The 26,288-nt window shown below is 37.3% G+C and overlaps 2 protein-coding genes across 3 annotated transcripts in view; one reads left to right on the forward strand and one right to left on the reverse strand.

Annotated features, from left to right (window-relative positions):
• The window catches only part of LOC116306600 (mediator of RNA polymerase II transcription subunit 25), a 28,942-nt gene extending 14,999 nt beyond the window's left edge, over positions 1-13,943 (reverse strand). The window contains exons 1-10 of one of the 2 annotated variants that reach the window (XM_089026562.1): positions 13,637-13,943; positions 12,002-12,053; positions 10,988-11,112; positions 10,146-10,209; positions 9,705-9,736; positions 3,711-3,831; positions 2,992-3,057; positions 2,178-2,310; positions 1,453-1,596; positions 586-824 (exon numbers count right to left, since the gene is read on the reverse strand). In XM_089026562.1, the coding sequence (XP_088882688.1) occupies positions 586-824; positions 1,453-1,596; positions 2,178-2,310; positions 2,992-3,057; positions 3,711-3,831; positions 9,705-9,736; positions 10,146-10,209; positions 10,988-11,112; positions 12,002-12,053; positions 13,637-13,764 (1,104 nt within the window). In that variant the 5' untranslated portion in view covers positions 13,765-13,943. The remainder of the gene's footprint in view (positions 1-585; positions 825-1,452; positions 1,597-2,177; positions 2,311-2,991; positions 3,058-3,710; positions 3,832-9,704; positions 9,737-10,145; positions 10,210-10,987; positions 11,113-12,001; positions 12,054-13,636) is intronic. The other variant, XM_089026563.1, reaches the window with a different exon arrangement.
• A 2,849-nt stretch (positions 13,944-16,792) lies between these two features.
• Positions 16,793-25,765, forward strand: LOC116306593 (uncharacterized). The gene is made up of 4 exons (XM_031716680.2): positions 16,793-16,887; positions 18,491-18,735; positions 19,010-19,133; positions 24,931-25,765. Exons 1-4 carry the CDS (start codon positions 16,812-16,814, stop codon positions 25,221-25,223), a joined length of 738 nt encoding a protein of 245 aa, XP_031572540.2. The 5' UTR covers positions 16,793-16,811; the 3' UTR covers positions 25,224-25,765.
• The last annotated feature ends 523 nt before the right edge of the window (positions 25,766-26,288 follow it).

A 26,288-nucleotide genomic window follows, 5' to 3' on the forward strand; every position in this document is an offset into this window, starting at 1 on the left:
AATGAAAAGGGAACAAAGAACTTAAAGTGTATATCAAGGAAAAAAATTTATTTTCAAAAAAATCACTTATATGTGAACAGTGCAGTATTATGGTTGCAGTATTTGATTGTATGTGGCCTTCTCTTCTCAGAGATATATACATTTGAAATATCAATGTGCAAATGATCGAGATGACATAAATTCAATACATTTTGCAGCGTAATTTACGACAAGTGTTCTAAAGAGAAATAACCTAAAAGTGTACAAAGCCATATATTTCAATTATAAGGATGATTTGCAAATGGGAAAAAAAGCAGTACTTGCCACGACAGCATTTTTGTATAATAAATTAGTCTTGAATTTACGTCATCTCATTTGCATATTGATATTATTTAAATGTAAATATCTCCTAAAAAAAGATGTTACATACAAAGATACTGCAACCATACTACTACACTATTCACATATTAAAAATGCCTTGATATACACTTTCAAAAGTTTAAAATACAAGAAATGTAAGAATTTCCACTGACAGTTGTTCAAGGAAGAAAAGAAGATCATTCCGTAGCTCAGTCATTTTTAAGTCATTTAAAAAAAATGTCAAACCTGAGGTGTTGCAGTTGGTACAGCAGGCGTCATTGCGATAGTAGAAGGCATTGTAGGGACGTTCGCAATAAAATTGGGAGGAAAATTTGGCATCTGCTTATTGATGACCATGGGTTGGCTGACTGGAACAGGAACCTTAGAAACATAGGGGTTGTCCTGTGCCGACCCTGCCTGAGGTGATTTTTGAGCCCTTGATTGGGCCTTTGTTTTACGTGTAGTTGGCTCTGCAGCAGAACCATCTGGAAGGAGAAAAAAAAAAAGTTCCTATTTATATCCAACATTTTTTATATTTAATAATAATAATAATTAATAATAATAATTAATAACTTAATGTACTTGTATCACGCATATTACATGTTCATATGCTCATACGCGCACTTACAATACTAAAATCTTATAAATACTGTATGCTATAGTAAAGAAAACGATAAATAAAAATTAATCGATAAAAGCAAAAAAAAATTATTCAATAAAACCAATGAAACTATAATACTATATTATACATATAAATACAAATTTTCAATGAAGTCTATTTAAAAAGCTATTAGTTAAAAAGGTACTATGTCTTAACTGCCATCTTAAACTTGTTCAATGACTTGTTCAACTTGTTCATTTGCCATGATAATGCTTTGCCTTTAAATATATCGCCATGATAATGCTTTACCAATCAATATCTTGCCATGATAATGCTTTGCCTTTAAATATATCTTGCCATGATAATGCTTTGCCTTTAAATATATCGCCATGATAATGCTTTGCTTTTCAATATCTTGCCATGATAATGCTTTGCTTTTCAATATCTTGCCATGATAATGCTTTGCTTTTCAATATCTTGCCATGATAATACTTTACCAATCAATATCTCACCTGTTGCTGTGCGTCTTGGGCTTCCCATCTGTCCAGCAGGGCTGTTAACTGCTGCAGGAGACCCTTTATTACCCAACCCTGTCTGTTTGGGTGGTGTTGTGTCTGATTCCTTTTTAACAGCTGACTGACCAACTCCTGCTGCACCTAACAACCAATTTATTTATGTTTTTAGTTTAAAAAGTTTCACAGTAAATCACCATACTTTACAGAGCAATAAACCTCTGGATCTGTGGGGGATAGGGATGTTTTTAGTAAAGGCACAAGGGCGGATCCAGCCAAAATTTTAGGGGGGGCTAATTGAGTTTAGGAGGGCTAATTGTGAGTTTCTTCCGTCAACACAACGGAAAACAATAAAAAAAAGCATCTACTTCTTCAGTTTTGTTTTGCTTTTTTTCCTGCTGAAGGGGGATTGAGCCCCCCTTTGCCCCCTCTTGGACCCGCCCTTGAGGCATTTTAAGTAAATCACCATACTTATGTATAACAAAGCAATAGACCTGTGGGGGATAGGGATAGGGGAAGGAGGTTGAGGGGTTGGGGATAGTGATGGGGCAAGGGTTTATTTGGAGGGGGAGGGGGGTGAGTTCTCCCAGACCTTGAAAACCTTTCAAATTACCCTGTTCAACTTTTCAAGTTAGTTGGGGCTCCCTGTGATATCCCTTTATTCCTAAGTTGAGATGATCCTCATTATCAATCATAACATATCTTACAATTAACCCCATATTTACCTTTAGCTTGAGGAGATGTTTTGGTAACAGCACCAGCTGTTCCTGGCAACACCAGACCTCTAAGGCATACCATGTGATGTGGATCTTTAGAGAAGTCTTTGGCCATTGCACCTCTACTGTCATCACGCATTGACTAGCAACATGAAAAAAATAAGCACTCAATGATTGCATGTGGCTACGGCAAATTATGTTTGCATGTATGAAATTGAACTGGTCTGGAGGGATATAGATTTGTTTTCCTGAGAGTCTCCACGTTTCCTGAGAGGAAGCCAAGCTTTGTTATATAGCAATCGAGAAATATTGATAATTCATTTTATGAAATAAGAACTTTATTGAATTAGCAAGCATTTTAAATGCATGAGAACTGATCTTACGAATACAACTCACATACGATCTATCTCGTTTCCAAAAAGCAATTTTAGCCACTTTTTCTAATATTTTTTCTCAATGAAAGTCTGTATTTCTTCTGTAGGAACACTGAAAATTTGTTTTTTTGCTTTGAGCTCCATTTGTACTAAAATAATTCCAGCATAATACCTATCTACTCCTGCGATGTTGTTTGTGAGTTGCGCAAAATATCATGCAACCAGCTTTTTTCACATTCTGATCACTTGCACTGGTTTATTTTCACCATTCAATTCACATGTATTACATGTAGGCTTCCTGTGGTGTTATGGACTTCCTTACGGACTTCCTTACACAACTCAATGACATACATGGCTTCGCCTCTACAAGGCAGTAGCCACAAAAAATCTTAGGTAAAATCATCTTAACTGTGAAGCATTTAATTACTTTTACTGTAGTGTATACCCACCACTTCAAAGACCTTCTGCAGAGCTGGAAGTTTCCTAGGTGATATGATTGACAGGTTGATGTTGTCCTGGAAACAGCATATGAAATATTATATTAAATCCTTGAAACTTTACCACATAAGGGGCTAATTTAAATATTCTCAAAGTCAGTTCCTTCTATGTAATTATTGTCTCGTTCTCTTGTAATGATGTCAACGAGGGTTTTCTCAGGGTTCTCCCGTTTCTTCCGTCAGTAAAAATATAACAATATGTGAGTTGAGTGTTGTTTGTTGTAGATATAGAAAGTAGTGAAAGTGTGTGCGGATAGAAATGTCACAGAAGAACCAGGGCCTCACGTACTGGGAGTGCTTGTTTTACAGTATAACATAAGTTCATACATGAGTTTATAAAAACCAGGAACCCAGAAAAAAAATCTTAATTTAGAGACAAACTTTAGGTGATAAAATTAATAATGAAGAATGTATTATTATTGTTTCAACATATCAACAACCTTTATATAGTAATCATAGATGAAATATGATAACTGAGCTTTCAGACTCAATACCATCATCAGGGTACAGCTATACAATGTAAAATTGAACGACTTCAACTGTTTATAACGTGTACAAATAAACGAGGGCACGCAAACTAGCAACTACAACAAAAAAATAGTGCAAGGAAAATATAGGGAGAAAAAATTGTAGCCAAGAATGAATAAATAAAAGAATGTATTCTTGCTTACCTTTGCCATGAATTCAGCTAGTTGTTCTACAGTCTTGTTTTGATAATTCAAACATTCTCTTGTTGGTTGTGGATATGGAGGGGAATTGCTAACAACAATGCAACTTCTTTTGACATTGGAACTGGAAAAAATTAATAATTAGGATTGATTATATATTAATCTTCAAAAAATATATTTAAGTAAGATAATACAGTAATTCTGCATTTATTCTAGCAAGTAACATTTAATAATGTGCTTTTCTAAGGGCACTTTCCATTAAGCTCAACCGATTGGTACAAGTGGCCAGTTCTCAAATGGTATGCATCAGTTCTTAGAACTGGACCAACAGGTCCAGAACCAGTTATAAGAGCTGACATATACCATTTGTGAACTAGCCACTTAGTATAGATAGACCAAGGGGTTCAGCATGGAATAAGGAAATTCCTAAGAAGTTTTCTCAGAATCATGATCTCTCCTTTAATTTGTTTCCAATTTTTTTTCTGGAAATTTTTACAGATTTCTTCCTGCATATGCAAAGCAACAGTGTTATGTAGTTTGGGCTACCTGTGGTGGTCACGTGATTGCGGTGTGTGACCACATGGCGGGGAGCAACGTATGTAAAACGTTTTAGTTATAATAAAATAAGTTGGATAACACCACGATTACTGTTGAACCCTTAAACATAACATTGGCGACGAGGAGCGGAGTAATCGATTGGTAGAAATGAACGATAAAGCGACGGCAAGTGCCGAAAATCAACCTGGAATAAGCAGTCTTGGCCCAGCAATGGCGAGTTGTTTTGGAAGAATGAACGAGTTCAATCCCGACAACGAAGATTGGTTGACGTATGTGGAGCGGTTGGAAATGTTTTTCATAGTCAATAATGTCCCAGAGGGCAAAAAAGTCGCAAGTTTAGTTACCTTAATGGGAGGTAAGATGTATTCGTTGTTAAAGAATTTAACAGCCCCAACCAAGCCAACCGAGAAGTCCTATAAAGAAATAGTGGAAATCATGGCGAGACACTTGACGCCCAAACCCATTGTCACTGCTGAGAGGTATAAGTTTCACAAGTATGAGCAAGAGGAAGGCCAGTCTGTAAGAGATTTTCTAGCTAAGATTCAGAAACTAGCAGAAACTTGTGCTTTTGGAGCGTTTCGTGACGAAGCCCTGCGAGACAAGTTAGTTTGTGGTCTGAGAGACAGGTCCATCAAAAGGAAATTGCTGGGCGAAGAAGAGTTACCTCTCAAGAAAGCCATAGAAATTGCTGTGGGAATGGAATTGGCAAATAAAGAAATGAATCAATTTCGCACTGAATCATCCCCAGTAAATTATATCCAAAGGGAAGAGTGTTTTAGATGTGGAAGAAGTAACCATTCCCCAGAGAAATGCGTTTTCAAAGATGCAGAATGTCATGCCTGCAAAAGAAAGGGGCACATTAAGCCAAAATGCCCTGAAAAAGGCAAGAAGGGAACAAGAGTCAAAACACAAGATCTGAGGAAGCCAGTGGAGTTGAAAAAGAAGAAGAAAAAAAATTCTAGGATCAAGTTGGTTGGCCACCAAGAACAAAGTAGTGAGTCTAGTGAGTCTGAAAGTGGTGATAGTGACCAATATAATCCCGATGAACGGCCCATGTGGAACCTCAGTCTAGATAAAACCAGAAAACCTGATGCAATTATGGTCCCAATTACTATCAATGACACTCCCTGCGAGCTAGAATTAGACACGGGAGCTGCAGCCACTGTAATACCAGAGAAGATGTGGAAAGATCAGTTCGGAGCAAAACCACTACAGAGATCAGCTGTTATTTTAAAAAGCTACTCAGGTCATATCATACCAGTAGTAGGGGAGACCCTAGTTCATGTCAAGTATTCTGGTCAAGAAGCTGATTTGCCAGTAATCATTACTAGAGGTAAGGGAACAGCATTAATGGGGAGAGACTGGCTGGCAAAAGTGAGATTAAACTGGGAAGAGATAAGTAATATCTATCGAGTCAATTGTCCAAAGCCTACATTAGCTGATTTAAAGAAACAGTACCCAACCTTGTTTGATGGGAAACTGGGCACCATCAAAGGAGTTACTGCCAAACTCCAATTGAAAGAAAAGGCAACACCTCAATATTTCAAGCCACGCCCCGTACCCTATGCTCTCAAGGATAAGGCGGCTGAAGAGCTAAGTCGGTTAGAAAAAGAGGGAGTTCTGAAGAAAGTTGAAAGTTCTGACTGGGCTACACCAATAGTACCAGTATTGAAACCTGATGGTTCAGTCAGAATTTGTGGAGACTTTAAGGTAACATTAAACCCATACCTGGATGTACCTGAATACCCAATGCCTACCCCTGAAGAACTGTTTACTAAGTTGAATGGGGGTGAGCTTTTCACCAAGCTAGACCTCAGTAATGCCTATCAGCAGGTTCTTTTACATGAAGAATCACAGCCCTATGTGACAATCACTACTCACTTAGGACTGTACCGATACACAAGGCTTCCTTTTGGCGTAGCAGCGGCACCGGCATTATTTCAACAGATCACGGATAAGCTACTAGATGGTTTGAGTCACACTGGAGGGATCCTAGATGACTTGATAGTCACAGGAGAGAACACTCCCCAGCATACAAAAAATTTGCATGCAGCTCTGAAAAGAATGGAATCACGTGGAGTGAAACTGAAGACATCCAAGTGTAGTATCATGCAGCCCAAGATCGAGTATTTTGCTTTCGTAGTTGACAGAGAGGGAATCCACCCCTCGCCAGAAAAGGTACGAGCGGTGCAGAGGGTGCCAGAACCTAAGAACAAAACTGAACTGCAATCTTTTTTAGGATTAGTTAATTATTACAGAAAGTTTATTCCTAACATGTCCTCGCTGTCAGCCCCACTCAACCAGCTGTTGGCTAAGGATGTTCCCTGGGTTTGGAGTGAGGAATGCCTGCAAGCTTTTCAAGCCTTAAAGGACACGTTAACGTCATCCAAAGTGTTAGTCCATTACAACCCAGCACTGGAAGTACAATTAGCAGCAGATGCCTCTCCTTTTGGCCTAGGGGCGGTGATTTCTCATGTCAGTCAAGAAGGTGTGGAACGTCCAATTGCTTACGCCTCTAGAGCATTAACATCAGCAGAAAGGAACTATTCAGTGATAGAGAAGGAAGCCTTGGCCATAATCTTTGGCATAAGGAAGTTCCAACAGTTCTTGTATGGGCGTAGGTTCACACTTGTGACCGACCACCAACCCCTCACATTATTGTTCGGTCCAAAAAAGGGAATCCCAGCTATTGCAGCATCAAGATTACAGCGATGGGCGATACAACTGTCAGCCTATCAATATGATATCAAGTATAGGTCCTCCAAGAAGAATGCAAACGCCGATGCATTGTCAAGGCTGCCAGAAACAGAGTCAACCGAACTGGATTTCGAATTCGATGAAGCTGGAGCAGTCAACAAAGTACAGATTGAAAGAGTACCAATTGATGTCAACCTCCTACGCACAGAAACAGCTAGGGATCCTCTACTATCCCGAGTCCTGTATTGGACATTGCATGGATGGCCAGAGAAACATGAAGTGCCAGACAATCTGAAAAGTTATTTCACCAAGATAGAGGAGCTCAGTGTAGAAGATGGATGCCTGTTGCGCGGGACACGGGTGGTGATACCAGCAAAATGCAGAGATCGGGTGTTAGCTGAATTACACTTGAACCACCCAGGAATTGTACGCATGAAAGCTTTGGCCCGGATACATGTTTGGTGGCCAGGCCTAGAAACAGACATTGAACAGCTAGTTCGAAGTTGTGAGCAGTGTCAAAGCTCAAATAGTAGGGCACCAACTACCGCAGATAATCCCTGGATATGGCCCCATAAACCCTGGCAGCGACTTCACATTGATTATTGTGGTCCATTTCTTGGGGAGTCCTTCCTGATTGTGATTGATGCTAAAAGTAAATGGTTAGAGGTCCTACGTATGTCTAGCACTACTGCTGAAGCAACCATTGCTGCAATGCGTATGGTGTTTGCAACACATGGTTTACCTGAAGAACTAGTTTCAGACAACGGTCCACAGTTTATTGCTCAAGAATTCGAGGAGTTTCTGAAATGTAACAAGATCAAACACATCTTAAGTGCCCCATACCATCCCGCCTCTAATGGGGAAGCGGAAAGAGCGGTTCGAACTTTTAAACAAGCAATGAAAACTGTTAGAAAGGAGCCAGGAACACTAAATCAGAAGATAGCCTCTTTTCTTTTGAGTTACCGAACCACACCCCACACGGCTACTGGATATACCCCAGCTGAACTGCTAATGGGTAGGCGTATACGCACTAGACTAGATGTGCTACACCCTGACATGGCAAAGAAGGTTGCAAGGCCACAAAAAGGGCTTTGCAGTACAACACCAAAAAGACATTTTAGTGTTGGAGATCCAGTTTTAGTTCAAGATTACCGATCTAATACTAAGGAATCCTGGAGTCAAGGCGTTGTTCTGACCAAGCTAGGCCCAGTAACCTATCAAGTCCAAGTGGGAGAGTTCATTTGGAAACGCCACATTGACCAACTTAAAGAATTTACAGAAAATGTGTGGCCACCCAGGAGAGAAGAGTTCCCGGAGACGTTGGGAAACTCTTTGTCACCTGTACCTCAAAGGGATGTCAACCCATCTGTACCACAGGGGTATGTAAACTCACCAACACAACAGCTGCCAGTACCCCAAAGAGATAGAGCTCTGCCAATCCCACCTATACCAGTCCAACCTGAAGCGAAAGGGCAGACCCTCCAAGAAACCCCCTCAGAGGTGATATCAACAAGAGATGCAGCAGGGAAACCAAGTCCTAAACCACCTTCATCAGGTCGACGTTACCCACTACGAGCGAGGAAACCACCTCAGCGTTTGATCACAGAGTCATAGGAACATTTGACATTATGATTTAATTTGTTTATATTATTGGAACAGTTGTTGATTGTTTAGAACATTGACTTTCATAAGGAAGGAAGGAGTGTTATGTAGTTTGGGCTACCTGTGGTGGTCACGTGATTGCGGTGTGTGACCACATGGCGGGGAGCAACGTATGTAAAACGTTTTAGTTATAATAAAATAAGTTGGATAACACCACAATTACTGTTGAACCCTTAAACATAACAAACAGGTTTATCAGACTAATAATCTATGAGTTCAGATGGGATCCCTGTGGTACGGCACATGTATGATACTGCCAAACAACTAAAAATTAACTCACAATTTGAGTGATTTTGGATTGCCAGTAGTCTGAGAAGGCCCCCCAAAAAATTAAAATTGACAAATGAAATAATAAATAATAATAATAATAAGTTGTGCGTGTGTGTTTATTTATTTTATTTTCTTATCATTTATTTATTTTTTTCCTGTGGTATGGGTTGTGTAGCGGCAGCCACAGGCGCCAAGCCAATTTCACAGCCTACCACAGTTTGTGGTTTTTCTTTTTGTTTAAAGCACCTAGAGCAGATTTGGATAGGCGCTATAAAAATATTTATTATTATTATTATTATTATGATGATGATGATGATGAATATGAATGCTATTATCTTGGTCCTTACTATTTTATATTGAAACCAATATTTTGAGAGAGAATACACCAAATTGGAATATGGCAACCAATTTGAATTTAAACATTGTTATTGACAGACTTGCCTTGGGTTCATGTGGAAAATTATGTAATTCAAGCATATCGACAGGTATGAAAGGCTAGTCTATTAAAAACAATAGATATAGTTATTTCAATAATTGATTGCCATTAACTTTGATTCAATGTATCATCACTGGATAAATTGAATTCAGGTAAGCTAGCTTGCTCCTGAGTGAACAGCCCAGAGATTCCAAGTTTTATGATTATACAATAAAATGCAGTCAGAAAGAAACTAAATATTGAAATTAATACAGCCAAATTAAATGTAAATGTCAAGAGAACGAGTACCAGAGAAAGTGGAAAAATTTAGGATAAGCTCTAGAAAGTAGTTAAAATGATGGAGGTCCATATTAGACAGCATACATGCATTGTACCTTTGTCTGTGATTCTTCATGTCATCAAAGGCCTAACACAAATGCAATATTACAATGTTAGAAATAAATAGTCAAAAGCACTAGTCTGTATATCTCAAAGCACTACTTCTCAAAGCACTGTACATACAGCTGTACAGTACATGTACTTCTCAGACATTTCAGCTTGTTGTGAAAGTTGTTTTTTCCTTGTCGTCAATCAATAATAATCAGTCAGTACCTTTTAAATTTGTGATAGGTGGCAGCACTTGAAAACTAGCAACTACTGAGTTTGCATAAATATTTAGAAATGATCGCAGTAAGATAACCAATGCTCATAACTCCGATTGCTTTTAAAGATGGATTCATCTACAGTAATATAGCACTATACTGTGGTTGATAAATATAAATTTGCACTGGCCGGCAATAAGTTGTGCTATCAAACAAAATGGAACAATATAATACCTGTAAAGCAAAACCTAAACCTTCAGCAAGTAAGCTGCCCTCTTGTCCTCCACCTCCGCTGAACCTAAAACAGCAAAAACATGCAGACATGAACGGCAGGACTAAAGATGATTTTAATGGCTATAGTCAACTGCAGACAAAGTCACACCAAAATAGACAATTTCTGAGATGCTTTGGTGACAACCAAGTTCAATAATTGTTTTATGTATCATTTATATCATTCTGTTTTCTTTCATGATTTGGTTGTCTTTGCTATCTATCAAACATACCAAGTCACAGGAAGCGAGCCATGTTGATAAACAAGGGCGGATCCAGCCAAAATTTTAGGGGGGGGCTAATTGAGTTTAGGGGGGGCTAATTGAGTTTCTTCCGTCAACACAACAGAAAACAATATAAAAAAGCATTGTTTTTTTCTGCTGAAGGGGGGGCTTCAGCCCCCCTTTGCCCCCCTGGATCTGCTATTGATAAATGAAACATTACTGCATTATGAGCACACTATTATACAGTAAGCAGCAAAATGGTTTTGCACCATAATACACATGAGCAGATTATTATTTGTATGCAGTTGTTTGCAGTTATCTCTGCCAATCAAAACGACAGAAAAAATATTTGAATGATAAATGAAATAATAATTTACACCACAGGTAGAAGAATGTATTCAGCACTTTCCATACAATCTGTTCATAGGTCAAACACATTTAAAGCATTTAACGCATTAAGAGGCTACAAGATTCAAATATGAATATTTCTTCCTAACTACCTTGTAGCCTCAACTGAATGCTTTGTATTTGACCAGTGAACCAATGTACATTGTATGGAACATGGTGATACATGACACATACCTTATGTCATCAATTGACTTTACAAAGTCATGAACATTTCTGGTATATTTTACAAGTTGTACAGCATCTTCAAAGTGAGAACCCTTGGTGCCATAGATTATGAGACAATACTGATTCTGTCCGTACTGGTAAAGAGAGACAATAAATTATCCACACAATATTTAAATTTTAGAGTTTCTGATGGGATTTGGACCCACAACCTTTCATATTGTCCACTCATTTACAGTATGACTACATGTATTTAGCAGTTTAGCCACGGTTTGGGGCTCTGATGGGCCAGCTCGGACAGAGTGCAAGGGTTTCTATATGCAATGCACATATATATTTCTATATGTTTGAAAATTCATTGTAAAGCATTATAGAGTGTAATATATAACGCTATAGAAATTCATTGAATAATTATCATCATTATTATTATTATTATTATCATTATTATATACTGTAACCGGAGCCAGTTACACCAGTGAAACAAGATTAGACAAGCAAACCAATTAATATGCAAAATGAAAATGGTCATGAAAACAATGCATTCAAACTTGGGGTGGTGGAGCAGAAACGTAGACTGCATGGAAATAATATTTTTGACCCTGATGTTTAACGTGTAAACAACTAGATAGCCATCGTCACTTTCTCTTGGGAATAAAAAGATATGTCAAAAGGCTATTGTTTTCTGCTGCTTTTTGATTGGCTCCACTACTCAAATTTGGAGCACATTGTTTTTATTACATGATTTTATTCTCAATGTATAAGTGGCCCTGGTTATAGTAGTCCCACTGTAATATATTTTCAAAAGAACACTCGATGGATCGATCTTGTCAACTAGTCAAATACCATAAGCCTAGCTAGCTGTCTTTATTTCCTATGTCGCACAATTTATTTCATTTATAATTTTTCCCTACCATCAGTTATGATTTCTTTTCTGTGCATAATTGACCTTTGGTGCTTTTCAAGCCCTGGTGCACAACGTTTATAACCTTATTGCTGCTACATGTGTTTATTATATTATAAACTAACCTCATCACCAAAAAAACAGGAGCTTTCTTGCAAGGGACCACCATTCAAAATCCTAACACCAGTGAGCAACAAAAATTTTATTAAAGATGATATAATAGAGTGCAAACAATATAACCGTGACACATTAGTAATACTAAATAGCACAATTTCATGCAAATTCCATTGTTCTCTATTTTTTAATTAGCACTATTGTTGCCGAGCGTAGAGTAGCTGGTACAGCTATTACTTTGTGTATGCTAGTTATACATAGCTTTCAAGTGGTACATATGCCATGGAATATCCCATGCGCTACTTGTATAATTTAATGTGTAGATTCAATGCACAGAACATGATGGGAAGGAAGAGTGAATTACTAACAAATATACAACAGCTTTCCCGCATTCTGATTGGCTGTATTTAGTAAAAACCTATCAAATTATGCACTCTAAATGCGTGGCTGAGCTACTAGGTCTATCAGTGATAGACCACTAGTAGCGAAAAGTTTCAGTTTCTGAAAACTAAAACAATATGAAAGATAAATTATTTCAACCTAATTTCAAAATTGTTGGCATCCAGTTAATAAGACCAACAAGTAGGTTTACTCTAAATCAATTAGGCCTCTCGCCCTCATGGTCGCTACAAGTCAATAGCCCAATCAGCCTTCAGCCTAATGGGTCTAATTGTTTAATATACTAACAAAAACCTCTAGCAAAATATATGTATACATTTATTGTAGTTTAATAGGTCTAGAAATTTGGTAGCAATTATTTTTCAGAAATTTCCAATCTACAAATTTCCCATCTGATTTAATAGATGACTTCCTCAAGTGATATTCTTTATTGAAGCCTCAATAGACTTTGAAACAACAGTCATAATTTAAACTAGTGAATTCTCACTTTCTTAATATTATTGTCTTATACGCATTATGTGTATTTTAGCCTTTCAAAACTAGTTTCGTTAGCCAAACTGAAGAGGTTGTATCAACGAAACTAGTTTTTTAAAGGCTAGAATACGCATAATGCGTATAAGACAGTAAGTTTACTTGTCTGTGGTTAATCTGTGTCAAGTAATACTGAAAAAATTGTTTTAATCTGAATATAATGACAAGTCTCAATTTTTTAAAATAACTTACTTATCTAAGTTTTTTTCGCGCGTAAACCACAGTATCAATATAAGTATTCAAAAAATTATGCGTTTTCGACTGAAAATTCCAAACAATATATGTGTGTTCAATCTATGAAAACGAGAATATTCGAGATTCTGATCCCCCTTTCTTTTACAGAAAATTATTTTACTTAAATTCAATCTTATTTATTCCCAATTCTAAGAATCCTACGACATTTTTCTTAATATCTCAGCTTTATTGTTGTACGAGTTCAGCTTATCGTTTACCCTAAAGCCTTATTATATCGCTACAAATAGAACAAATAAACGTCTGATAAGTAAACTTCAACATAATGAAACTATACCTTCAACGTTATGCTCTAAAAAGACAACAAAAAACCGAAACAAATAAGAAATACGAGCAGAATTTAGACTGAATTTCGAGCAGAAAACGTAAACGAATTTCAACAAACGAAGCCTTCAAAATAAAAACAGGCTTTGTTTTACTTCGGAAGATAACTGTGAAATAAACTATATAAATGTTGTACTTACTCTATGACTGGGTCAAGATAGTCTTTACGGAGGATTTCGAAGTAAGGAAGGAGGTTGGCGGTCCCTTCGACTAAAATAACAACTTCATTTTCGATAGAGAACCCGCCATTTGATTCACCGACCACCATTTTTGACTCTGTTCTCGTCGACGAGTGATCTTAAAGGAAGTTTTTAGCCTTCGCCCATTATAAGGGCTGAATAATTCGGGAATTGCCCAATTGCACCAAAAATAGAAACCGTAGTCAGCAATAACTCTCTCCGCTCTCAATAAAAAGCGGAAGATTAAATAATGTGTGACCCACGGGAGAGGAGTGGGGATGAATTGTCTGGTAATTTGCATAAATGGCAGACATGCGTAAAAATGCCTGACTCGTCCCAAGCCTTCTGAAATGTTTCATAAACACTCGATTTTTTTCAAATTTTTTTCCCCTATTTTTAAATCCAGTGTTGTTAAATCGAAACATATTGTTCTTATAAAATAAATACAGCTAAAATATTAACCACAAATTTAACATAAATTATTCAAAAAAAATGCTGACACATGGGAATCACGTGACTTCCTGCTTGGGCTAAGGGGAACTTGCTGTAAAATTATTTGATTTAATTTTTTTTCCTTTTTTTTTTCTTTTTCTTTTTCTTTTCCTTTTTTTCTTTTTTTCTTTTTTCTTTTTTTTTTTCTTTTCTTTTCTTTTTTTTTTTTTTTCTTTTTTTTTTCTTTTCTTTTCTTTTCTTCTTTTTTTGATATCAGAGAGAGGAAGACATTAAAATCAAGCTTCTAATACATATTGTTGTCAGCTTGCTGGAAAAAAAAATTTTTCCCGCCATCGGCTAAGGTCACGTTCGATACTTTTTTCGTGCTCCATACCGAATCACCATGCATTGAACTACGAAATTTAAGGATTGATATATATAAGTTTTAAGCCATAGCCATTTCGCGGCTGAGGAAAAAATTGGGTCTAGTTGGCAATGCAGTGCCAATAAAAAGCTATGGGAAGAACCTGACAGGAAATAGCTTCACTTAGCAGGTTACCCAATGGTTATTCACTTGGCTACAATGCACTCTTATTTTTTCTTTTTCTTCTAAAGAGCCTACTCTCTATATTACCGCAATCACTGTCTGCATGGGTTACGACAAGTCCCCTCTCAGGCTTAACTCAACTTCTACTTTAACGCGCTTTTCATTTTCCCGAAATGTATAACAAAACTGATATTGTCGTTCGCGGGATCCCTATGGATTTAAACGTTGTGAAGGCCAGGTCTAAGCAAAATCAAGATGGTGGAAAATTTCAAGTTTACTTCTCTATAATTACTGGAAGTTTTGATATTTATTATCGACATGTTAAGGCTTTAAATGGAGGAAAAATTATTAAAAAGTAATCTGTGCTCACTTCCCAATAAGGTAAGCTTATCAAATATATGCATTGGTGGAGTTGTAAATTAACAGGATAGAGGACGGAGTTGAGTCTTGCAGTAAGCTTGTCCTCTTGTTGGCGTTTTTTAAAAGTATCTTATATTATAGCCTGAAGAAAAATGCAAAGAGAAAAATGATAAGGTTTGAAGCTTTATTCCTTGACTTTCTTTGCTTAATAAACTTCCTTGGATTGCTTGAACGCGATTGGGAACTCAGTTTAAACAAATAAAGATAAGCACTCTACTTCTAACTAAAATGAAGCAACTAGTTTTCTGTCGTATGAGACAATCATTGAATTTTATTCAACAGCAGAAATTTATGCTTAAGCTAGAGCCCTGGTTCATATCCGTCGTTTTATTGCTTGATACAATATCTCTGGTTACCTGAACTAAGTTTAAATACCTCTATTCCATGGTGGCCCATGCGTAAGGGACATACAGCAAGTTAGACGCGTTGCTGCAAATGAGAAACAAGTTGCTGCAAATTAGAAACGAGTTGCTTCATCACATTAAATGAATTACTGCTTTTGTAGACAAGAAGAAGAATAGAATGGAGTTGGCATGCATGTTTGACGAGTTGCTACATTGTTAAACCATAAGCGCGCGCAGTTTGCCGATTGAGACTGAGTGTCGACTGTGTTCTAGAGGAGCTTGGTTTAATCCTCGACACAATTTCTCGATTAAAACGAGGTCTATTACATATAATCGATTTATATATAAAGTATTCTATCTTTGTAAATAAACTTTAAGTGACTGTCCTCTGCTTAACATGTTTGTCTTTCCTCGACACAGAACTACGAAGCAAGGACTGTTTTTGTGGCACTTAAAATATAGGCGCTCATACAGCGCATTTGGCTATACTGCATTACAATAGAATTGAGTAAAATCAGATACTAGAGTTACAATCCTTTGCATTGAAAGAATTAACATATCAAACAATGTGTTAAGAAATGGTTGGCAGTTTTGAAGAGCCAAGTCCTTAACTTTTGAGAAGCCTAAAATGCGCGAAAAACCTCGAAATTTCGTTTATTTAGTCAGTTAAATAACTTCAAAGACGTTTTTTCATTTAAAAAGTATCCACTATAGGGATGTAAAAAGATAGTCTTTTATCTTCATTCCGTCTTTGAAAAAAATCCATGTCAAAATCACCTTGACTATAAAAATGGTCGTATTAATAAAATAATGGGGTACTTCTATAGCGCATTTCAAATATCTCATTGCGCTTTACATTTACAACCAGTGGAGGACTTTACGGGCTGCGTATTTAACGGGACAATGCATGTAAAAACACTAGAAAAACAAAAATATTTAATTCCACATCGAATCAGCGCGTATAAGCATTGCGATTAGTGAAATGTTTCGTAATGAGTCAGCAGCGCATTACATTGGTCACCACTAACTACATTAAAATTAATTTTAAAACACTGTAAATTAAAACCTACTGCTTTGGTCAAAATATAGTCATTGGCAATTCTACTCATAAAATTTGTCACCTAAGATCGGAATTTTAGCCTTTTAAGCCATTTCAAAGTATACTAATTTCTTTTTTATAGTAATTTTTTCCACAAACCGTAGAAAAACGGCCGCAATAAGATTTTAGCTCCTAAATTATTTAAAACGATAATTGCGCGAGACCAATTTTGGTTTTCTGAAAAGTCAACAGAAAAGTATTAAAAATTTACCGTTTTCAAATTATTTATGCCAATGAGTTAACTCGCTGTACGCAGACTACGATTATAAACACCGTTAAAATACGTCGAGAAAGATGAGAGTTTACTTGGTATCTTTAACCAAAGTCTTTGCTTTGTTTTTGTGGTATGCCTTAGTCGCACGGACCAAAGGTAGGGATTTGTTTTGCTTGAAAGTATGCTAAAATCTCAAGGAGAGAGAGAGGCAAAATTCCATTAAGATAGTTTTTGTTAAAGTGAATTATGCTAACTGCTAAACAAAATACGAACGACTGAGGTTGTTCCTAGCAACTGATTTTTCAAAAAGGAAAATGAAAAGAAAAAAAGAAAAGAAAAGAAAAAAAAAAGAAAAAAAGAGAAAAAAAAGAAAGAAAGAAAGAAAAAAAGAATAAAGAAAAAGAAAAAGAAAGAAAGAAAACGGAGAAAATCAAATCTCATGGGATTCTATCCCGCAGTTCTCGCATTCATTCGCTACCATTTTTGGCGCACTTCCTTTCAACTTCAAAATCGCAAATACACAAGAATTAAAGTTAACTTTTTCAGAAATTCAAATTTACAGTTCAATCATTCTTTAGAATTCAAATTTTACGATTCAAAAAACGAAATGGATGCAAGGATAGCAGGAAAATACAAGAGAAATACCATAAATGAATTCAATCGAGAAAACTGAATTTTTTCCAATATATCTAATAATTACATTTAAACGCGATTTGTGGACGAGAATCGTACGATTTTTCGGTAGACCTGAATTGACTGACGATTCACCAGCAATTCATAGTAGGCGCAGTGTAGTTGACGCCATGAAAGTGTTTCCGTAACTTGGAATAATTTTTTAAAATAATTTTGGAGATTAACAAAAATATAGAAAATAAACACTGTACAAGCGATAAAATTCAGTAAGAATGAAAAGTTTTAAATTCAGTTTAACAATGAAATGTTTTAAGAGGAATGAAAACGCACGGGAAATCACAGTATATACCTATTTGGTCTGTTAGTCAGCAGTGAAACGACATGTTTGGATCAAAGAAACTTGTTCTATTTCTTAAAATATACCTATGTCGAATATAGTTGTCATCACCAAAGGTGATAGTCGATAGGCAATAGGCGAAAAGCAATAGGAGATAGGTCATTCCAAGATCCAAGAATAGATGGAATGACTTGTGTTTCTGCTTCTTATTCTCGTCAGGAACATGGACCTTAATGTTGAGACTGATTCAATGTTCTTTGTATTCAACGAAACCATTTCCATGTAGAATGACCTATTCCATATCGCCTTTGGCGACGACAACCTTTTTGAAACTGGTGTACATAAGTTTGTATCTGGGGATAGAATTCAGATAAAAGAAAATCGCTAAAAAAGACAAAAGTGACCAAACACGTGACAATTAAAAAGTAATTAAGGCAATTTCCATTTTGGACTTAAAAAACCTTGCGTCTGCATTCCTAAAAGCATAGTTAAGGCACTGGCAACCTTAATTTCAACCTTAATTAAGTCCAAGACTCGAACCCGAAACATACTCGTTCCCAGTCGCTTCTCTTGTCTTGTTGATCTCACCGCGCTGTGGTTGATGGGAAGGATTTAGTGACACCGCGCGAAAAAAAAAAAAAAAAAGCGTGGAAAAAATGTAAAAAAAGTGAAAAAAGTTGTAGGCCGGGTACGAGTCTGAACCCGAAACTCCAGAGGTGAGAGTTAATACCGCTACGCCACTTTGCATCTTGGTCTACCAATTATTGATTATTAATATTTTACACGCAGCCAAAGGATGCAAGATCGTGAATTTTCTTCCCGTTAAAGCTGACAGCTATCTTGCCAACCACGTGATCGAGACCTTCGCCTGTAAAACAAAGTCCACGTGTCAAGTGAAGTGCTACGTCAGCGATTCCTGTATGTCGTACAACTATCACGAGCAAAATGCCGTTTGCGACATCAATGATTCTGATCAAATTAAACACCCTAATGACCTTATAAGGAAGACTGGTAATATTCATGTTAGCACAAAGGTAAGTAAATACAGGGAACCCACTTAAGATTAAAGTAATAAGGGATCGGTCATTATTTGTCACCTAGGGTGGGGAGGGGCAAATTTTTATGTGACATCATATAAAGATTAACTGATCTCCCTTTTTTATAATCCTCTCTCGCTAGTGGCTTGCTCTTTTAGTGTTTCATTCCCTCTACTATTTCCATCTTCCTTCCTTCCTTCCTTCCTTCCTTCCTTCCTTCCTTCCTTCTTTCTTTCTTTCTTCCTTTCATTCTTTTTGGTTCTTCAAACAGAACGCATGTCAGAGCAAGCCGTGTCCTGACAACGGTACTTGTCAAGCAATCTTCATCGGAGAAGGATCAGGATTCAACTGCTTGTGCCCAAGTGGCTTTACTGGACCAAGTTGTAACGAAGAAGGTTAATAATAATGTTATTATTATTATGGTGCCATTTCATCCTTTCTCCTGTGTCCTAGATAACTTAGCCATTACAAAAACAAAACCACTCTGGACTGATCAACAACATCTGAGCCGATTAAAGTCAGAACACGACGACTATAACTCACAGATCAAACCCTGAAAGAACCCGCTCTCGGCTGATCTAATTAATTCAGGGCACGACTAACTCACAGATTGAACCTTGAAATTGAACCTCTGGGCTGATCTAAGTCAGGGCACGGCTAACCCACAGATCAAATCCCGAAATAGCCTCCGGAGAATCCGGAATGAAAAATCTTCGAAACAATGAACTTTTTGGATTGAATAAAAACAATAAGACAGACACACAGACACACAGACACACAGACACACAGACACACAGACACACAGACACACAGACACACAGACACACAGACACACAGACACAACAGACACACAGACACACAGACACACAGACACACAGACACACAGACACACAGACACACAGACACACAGACACACAGACACACAGACACACAGACACACAGACACACAGACACACAGACACACAGACACACAGACACACAGACACACAGACACACAGACACACAGACACACAGACACACAGACACACAGACACACAGACACACAGACACACAGACACACAGACACACAGACAACACACAGACACACAGACACACAGACACACAGACACACAGACACACAGACACACAGACACACAGACACACAGACACACAGACACACAGACACACAGACACACAGACACACAGACACACAGACACACACAGAGAGAGAGAGAGAGAGAGAGATGTCTTTTATTTAATCTCGGGAAATTTCATCAATGTACAAATTGGTTTTCATGAAAACCGAGTTCATAGGTAATATATATAAAAAATTAATAATAACGTTAAGAATATATAGACAGATTTATGAAATACATTCTCATCTACCCCCCAAAAATATTATAGTAATTAAAGTGTTAAGGACCAACAGACGAAAGATTCCTCTTAAAATATTTTAAATTATTGGACAGTCTGACACTTTGGGGTAACGAGTTCCACACTTTTGCACCGTCATAAGAGAGAGCTCTTTTTAAAAACTCAGTGCTGGGTTTCGGTAACTTTAAGCACTTCTCTCTACCACGAAAATCGTAGGTATTTTCTTGAAAATAAAAGAGTTCCCTTACAGATTTTGGTGCAAGTGCATTTAAAGTCTTAAACATCATTATTGCTTTATGCTCCTTTCTTCTTCTTTGTAAGCTTTTCCAGCCTAAAGAAGTTAAAATATCACTAGATCTGACATCGTAGCTGCTTTTTGTTATTATTCTTGCAGCTCTATTTTGCATTTTTTGCAATCTTTCAGCAGACGTTACTGGTAAATTATCCCATACCACGTCACAATAGTCAAACCAAGATAAAACGAGAGCCTCATATATGGTAATAGCTGTCTCCAAGGGGATGTAATCGCGGACTCGTCTTATGCCACTCAATCCAGAGGATATTTTTTTACAAATGTAATCAATATGAGCAACCCAAGACACCCGTTCGTCAATCACAACACCCAGAGTTTTTGCTGTAGAGACTCTAGTAATTGGTTTGCTATTTAAATATATGTGTGGTTCGGAGGTAATTTTTTTCAATTTATCGTCAGAAGCAATAAACATGTGCTCTGTTTTAGCTGAATTTAAGCTAAGTTTGTTAGCTTTCAACCAGTTATGAATATTGGAAATATCAGCGTTCACCTCGTCAAATAGAGTCTTTTGTGATGTGCCACAAGTGGTGAGACTTGTGTCATCAGCATACATTCTAGCATTTGAAAATTTGACACTATTTGGCAGATCGTTTATGTAAATAATAAATAATAATGGCCCAAGGATTGAGCCTTGAGGGATGCCGCAATCGAGTGTTCTAGAGCTAGATAAGGTATGGTTTATGTAGCATCTCTGACTACGATCTGTGAGGTAAGATTTGAACCACTTTATCGACTCTTCTGCAATCCCATAATAGTATAATTTGTGGAGAAGTATGGAGTGATTTACTGTGTCAAAAGCTTTTTTAAAATCTAGGAAAGTGACACAGTTCAATTTACCTTCATCCATATTGGTAAGCCACTCCGTTGTGGCTTCTAGGAGTGCAGTAGTAGTCGAATGAAGCGGTCTAAATCCCGACTGCTTTTGAGAAAGTAAATTATTTGAGTTTAGATACTCATATAACTGGTTAAAAACTATTCTCTCGAAAATCTTAGCAATAGTAGGTAAGACCGAAATGGGACGGTAATTATTCAAATCATCTTTGTCATTAGCTTTATGAATTGGCGTAACTTTCGCAAGTTTCAAGCCGTTAGGAAAAATCCCTTTATCAACTGATTGATTGAATAGCTTCACTAGTGATTGACTTATTACTGGTGAAGCAATCTTGATGAAATGAGATGGTATACCGTCAAGACCTGTCGCTTTTTTAACGTCAATAGAATTAATGATTTTCATAAGTTCATCAACTGATGTGTGTCGTAAGGTGAATGTTGAGCCAATTCTAATTAGATAATCATTATAAGCAGTCGGTCCATCGGGAATTAAACAAGCTAATTTAGTCCCAATTTCAGAAAAATGACAATTGAATACCTCAGCTATTTCCTTCGAGTCACACATCGATGTATCACCTGTTTTGATAGATGTTACATAAGAGCCAGATTTAGTCCTTCGTGAGAGGACTTCATTAATAGCTTTCCAGACCTCCTTTGAGTTTTTTGAATTTTGTGCAAAATGATTTTCATAATATGACTTCTTGGCTCTTTTTATCTCGTTGTTGACGCGATTTCTAATAGACTTATAATCACTCCAGTCGTCCCTCGAATTCGTTTGAGTAGCTTTTTGTTTCATTTTATCTCTATCGTACATAGCTTTCCTCAAATCAGTTGTCATCCAGGGAGACTTCTTGTTTCTTATTCGTTTTGTTTTGATCGGAGCGTGCGAGTCAAGAACAGAGAGAAATAACTCTTTCCATCTGTCCCACATGTCATCCGGGCTTTCCTTATTATCCAAACAATCCCAAGGGAGTGTTGCTAAATCCATAAGAAACTTGTCGGAGTCAAAGTTTTTAGCCGATCTAAATGAGATCTTACAGTGATTGTTGTTTGTCGGAATTGCTATTTTCCGTATTGTATAAACCAGACTATGGTCACTGATACCAATGTGAACCACTCCACTTCGGACTACCCTATCTGGGCTATTCGTTAAGATCACATCAATGAGGGTTTTACTTTTTTCAGTGACTCTAGTTGGTTCTGTGATTAACTGCGTAAGTTGAAACAATTCAGCAGTCGTATTCAAATAGCGGGTTTGCTGATTAATATTAGTAGATAATAAATCACAGTTTAAATCCCCTAGGATATAAATTTCCTTAAACTCAGAATCTATTTTTGTTAACACATTTTCAAATATATTGAAAAATGAGCGTGTATCATAGTTAGGAGGCCTATAACAGGCTAAAACGGCAAAAGACTTGCTATTTGGCTTCATGATTTCAAAACACAGGGACTCTACTTTATCATCAGTTAAGTCACTACGGTTTTTCCCATTTACGCCCTTTTTCAAGTATAAACAAACTCCCCCTCCATTGCGGTTTCTATCAGACCTATGGATGTCATAGCCTTCGATGCTCACCATTGAACTTGGGATTGATGGATCGAGCCTTGACTCATTTATGCAAAGAAGATCAAAATTTTGCTGAATGACCCATGATCTCAGTTCATCTATATGAGCTACAAGACTAGTTATATTTAAAGAGGCCATTTTAAAACCTCTAACATTAGGAATAGAATGAGGTCTATTATCACCGTCAGACTTATCAATATTAGTATTTGAGACAATACTAGAGGAATGAATAGAGGAATCTGTTTCGTCTAGTGGTTCCTTACCTTTTAATCATGCTTTAGATTTAAGATATTTATTGAAATCTTGCGCAAGGATTCCTATTCCTGCACGATTTAAATGCAGTCCTTTGGTGTTAAGTCCTTTCTCTGTTACATTATGAGAAATATAGTCCCATTCCCGTTCGTTGCAGAAGGCTCTAAGCGATTTGTTCACATCCTTTCTTGCTGTTTCAAGGAGACTCGAGTCTTGGCGAATGATTAATTCAGATATCGCTATTTCACAAGACGGCAGCTGTTTTTCCACAGATTCGCAGATTCCAACTATCCTCTCTGCAATGGCCTTAGATTCATCAGACTTAAGATTATTTGTACCAATATGTACAATAAGATTATTAGGTTTCCTTCTGATTATTGGCTTTATATAGTCCTCCATATCCTCCACTGTGGCCCCTGGGAAGGGTTTTATATTAACTCTGTTTGTCTTGCTTGACATTTTCCAACCTTCGAGCTTCGATATTATAGAATCTCCAATTATAACTGTACTAGTTTTGTTTCTGTCCTGAAGCGAATGGTCCTGGTTATTAGTAGGTAGCTTGTTCTCAGCTTTGTTCTTTGGTGTTGTCTTTTGTTGCTTGGCCTTTTTTTGTTTCCTTTGTACCTTTTTCCAGTTACAATGAGATTCATTCATTGTGTCACTCATACTACTCTCCGGGGTCGTAAGATCAACTACAGTAGCTTGTTTAGTTTCCGTATGATCATTGTTCTTGCATTGATCATTGTTCTTACATTGATCGTTTTCTTTCGTAACTAGCCTCAACGCTGTTAGTAAGCTGGCTTTTTCGTCTTGTAATTTGCATACTTGCTGTTTTTGAATTTTAATTTCCTCCTGAAGATTACAGATAATTTTACGAGAATCATCGTTTTCCTTCTTCATTTGTTGGATATCAAAGTTCTCTCCGTTTTGGAAAGTGTCTTTCAATAAACTTATTTCTTTACGCAAGTCAGTCAGTAAACCGAATAATAATGAGGCAATTTCAGAATCAGTCGGTTGTGAAGGCTCAACTCTTTTTTCTGCAGGACCATCATTCTTGCTTGGAAGAAGTTCATGAAACTTATTCCTAAGGCATTCTTGATTTGGCCCAAAGATTTTCAGTCTAAGTGATGATGTGTAGAATCTTACGGAGCATTCCTTGTCATCGGTACTCACTTTATACGTTATTGCGTTGTGAGCTTTGTCTTCTTTAAAGACGCCATTACTGCCTTCTTGGACATCGAACATAAAATCCACCAAAGATTTAAGTTTTTGTTGCGTACCACGCCAAGTGAAATCGTTATCCTTTTCATCATAACTTAAATACTCAATAAGATTTGCCATTTGGAGACAAAGATTCGATAAAAGCTTTATAAAATGTTGAAGATTACGGAGCGGTTACGAACACGTCTGCATAGACTGAACAGACAGACAGACAGCCAAGACACACAGACACACAGACACACAGACACACAGACACACAGACACACAGACACACAGACACACAGACACACAGACACACAGACACACAGACACACAGACACACAGACACACAGACACACAGACACACAGACACACAGACACACAGACACACAGACACACAGACACACAGACACACAGACACACAGACACACAGACACACAGACACACAGACACACAGACACACAGACACACAGACACAGACACACAGACACACAGACACACAGACACACAGACACACAGACACACAGACACACAGACACACAGACACACAGACACACAGACACACAGACAGACAGACAGACGGACAGACAGACGGACAGACAAACGGACAGACAGAAAGAAAGTAAGACAGACAGTATCTGAATTTCTTAATATCTGTTTGTTCTGTTTACAGTGATACTAGTAGCAACAGCGTGCGAGGGTGGTGTCTTGAGCATGTCGTGCCCAAATGGGAACCTTCTTCGTATTAAATGGGCCCTTTATGGTCGCTCTTCCAAAGACGTCTGCCTTCATCGTCTTATGAAAGTGCCCTGTGGAGACGAAGCCAGTTCGCTAATCAAGGTGAAAGAGCTGTGTGAAGGGAAGCAGTCCTGTTCTTTTACTGTTGGTTTTGGCACCTTTGGCATTGACCCATGCCCGGGCTTCTACAAGTACACTGAAGTAAAATATGCATGCCAATCATTGTAAACTATCATAAGAACTTTCTTAGGGATGAGGTTACAGCAATGCTTGTGGGTGCATTTTACTGGTTTATCTACACAGTTATTGGGCGATATTTTTGATTGATAATATAGTCTATAAAATCTTTTTTTTTTAATCTGAACAAATCCTATCTAGTCAATCAGACTTAGACTCTCCCGCTGACTGAAGAAATGATTTTTGGATTCCTGAACCAAGCTTTTCTATGGTTAAAAATACACTTTTCCACATATAGATTGTTTCGTTTACGAAAATACTTTGGAACAAAGGAACACAATAGAATAATAGGATTCTTTTATCTCGACCTTAAGCACGCTTTTTGAATAAATAAGTATAAGTATATATGTAGGGAAACGCCTTAATGTAAATTCATTCAGTCAAGTAACACCGGCTACCGGGTAAGTTATACCGTTGCTAGATTTGTCGCTTTTTTCTTTATACAGTAACGTTTTGTATCACAATTATATCTAGATTTCGAACAAGTAAAAGTAAAAGAAGATATTGTTAGATGATTAAATGATTAAAGCTCTGAAACCACGTAGCCGTCAAGTAAATTCGTTTATCTTAAAACATAGAAAACGTTTAGAAATTGGCTGGGAACAAGCAATATATGTAATCCTTTTTGTGAATTTATGAGATGTTTGCTCTCAGAAATCAGATAGAGTTAAATTTGAAGAGGTTGTTATTAAGTTTACATTTTCATTCTGAGTGCTGATGCTATGATAAAAGGAGAAAAGGAGAAGAGCAAGAAGAAAAAGAAGCCAAAAAGAATGAGAACAAGAACAAGATGATGATGATGATGATGATGATGTTGATAATGAGATAGACGGATTACGATGATGGTTCGAGAGTAGAGTGTCGGTTTTATCCCATGTTATGAGAGTAAGGTGTCTGTGTTATCCCATGGTACAAGAGTAGGGCGTCTGTGTTATTCCATGGTACAAAAGTAAGGTGTACCTGTATTATCCCATGGTACAAGAGTAGGGTGTCTGTGTTATTCCATGGTACAAGAGTAGGGTGTCTGTGTTATCCCATGGTACAAGAGTAGGGTGT

Source organism: Actinia tenebrosa, unplaced genomic scaffold (genome assembly GCF_029948245.1).
Source record: "Actinia tenebrosa isolate PJP-AT-01 unplaced genomic scaffold, QUT_ActTen_1.0 PGA_scaffold10__47_contigs__length_13832649, whole genome shotgun sequence".
NCBI classification, from domain to species: Eukaryota; Metazoa; Cnidaria; class Anthozoa; order Actiniaria; family Actiniidae; genus Actinia; species Actinia tenebrosa.

Bases quoted from the DNA above. Each gene is read 5' to 3' on its own strand.
- LOC116306593 (XM_031716680.2), top strand. From the start codon at position 16,812: ATGAGAGTTTACTTGGTATCTTTAACCAAAGTCTTTGCTTTGTTTTTG. The intron at 16,888-18,490 runs GTAGGGATTTGT...TTTTACACGCAG, and splicing joins CTTAGTCGCACGGACCAAAG to CCAAAGGATGCAAGATCGTG. The intron at 18,736-19,009 runs GTAAGTAAATAC...TTCTTCAAACAG, and splicing joins ATATTCATGTTAGCACAAAG to AACGCATGTCAGAGCAAGCC.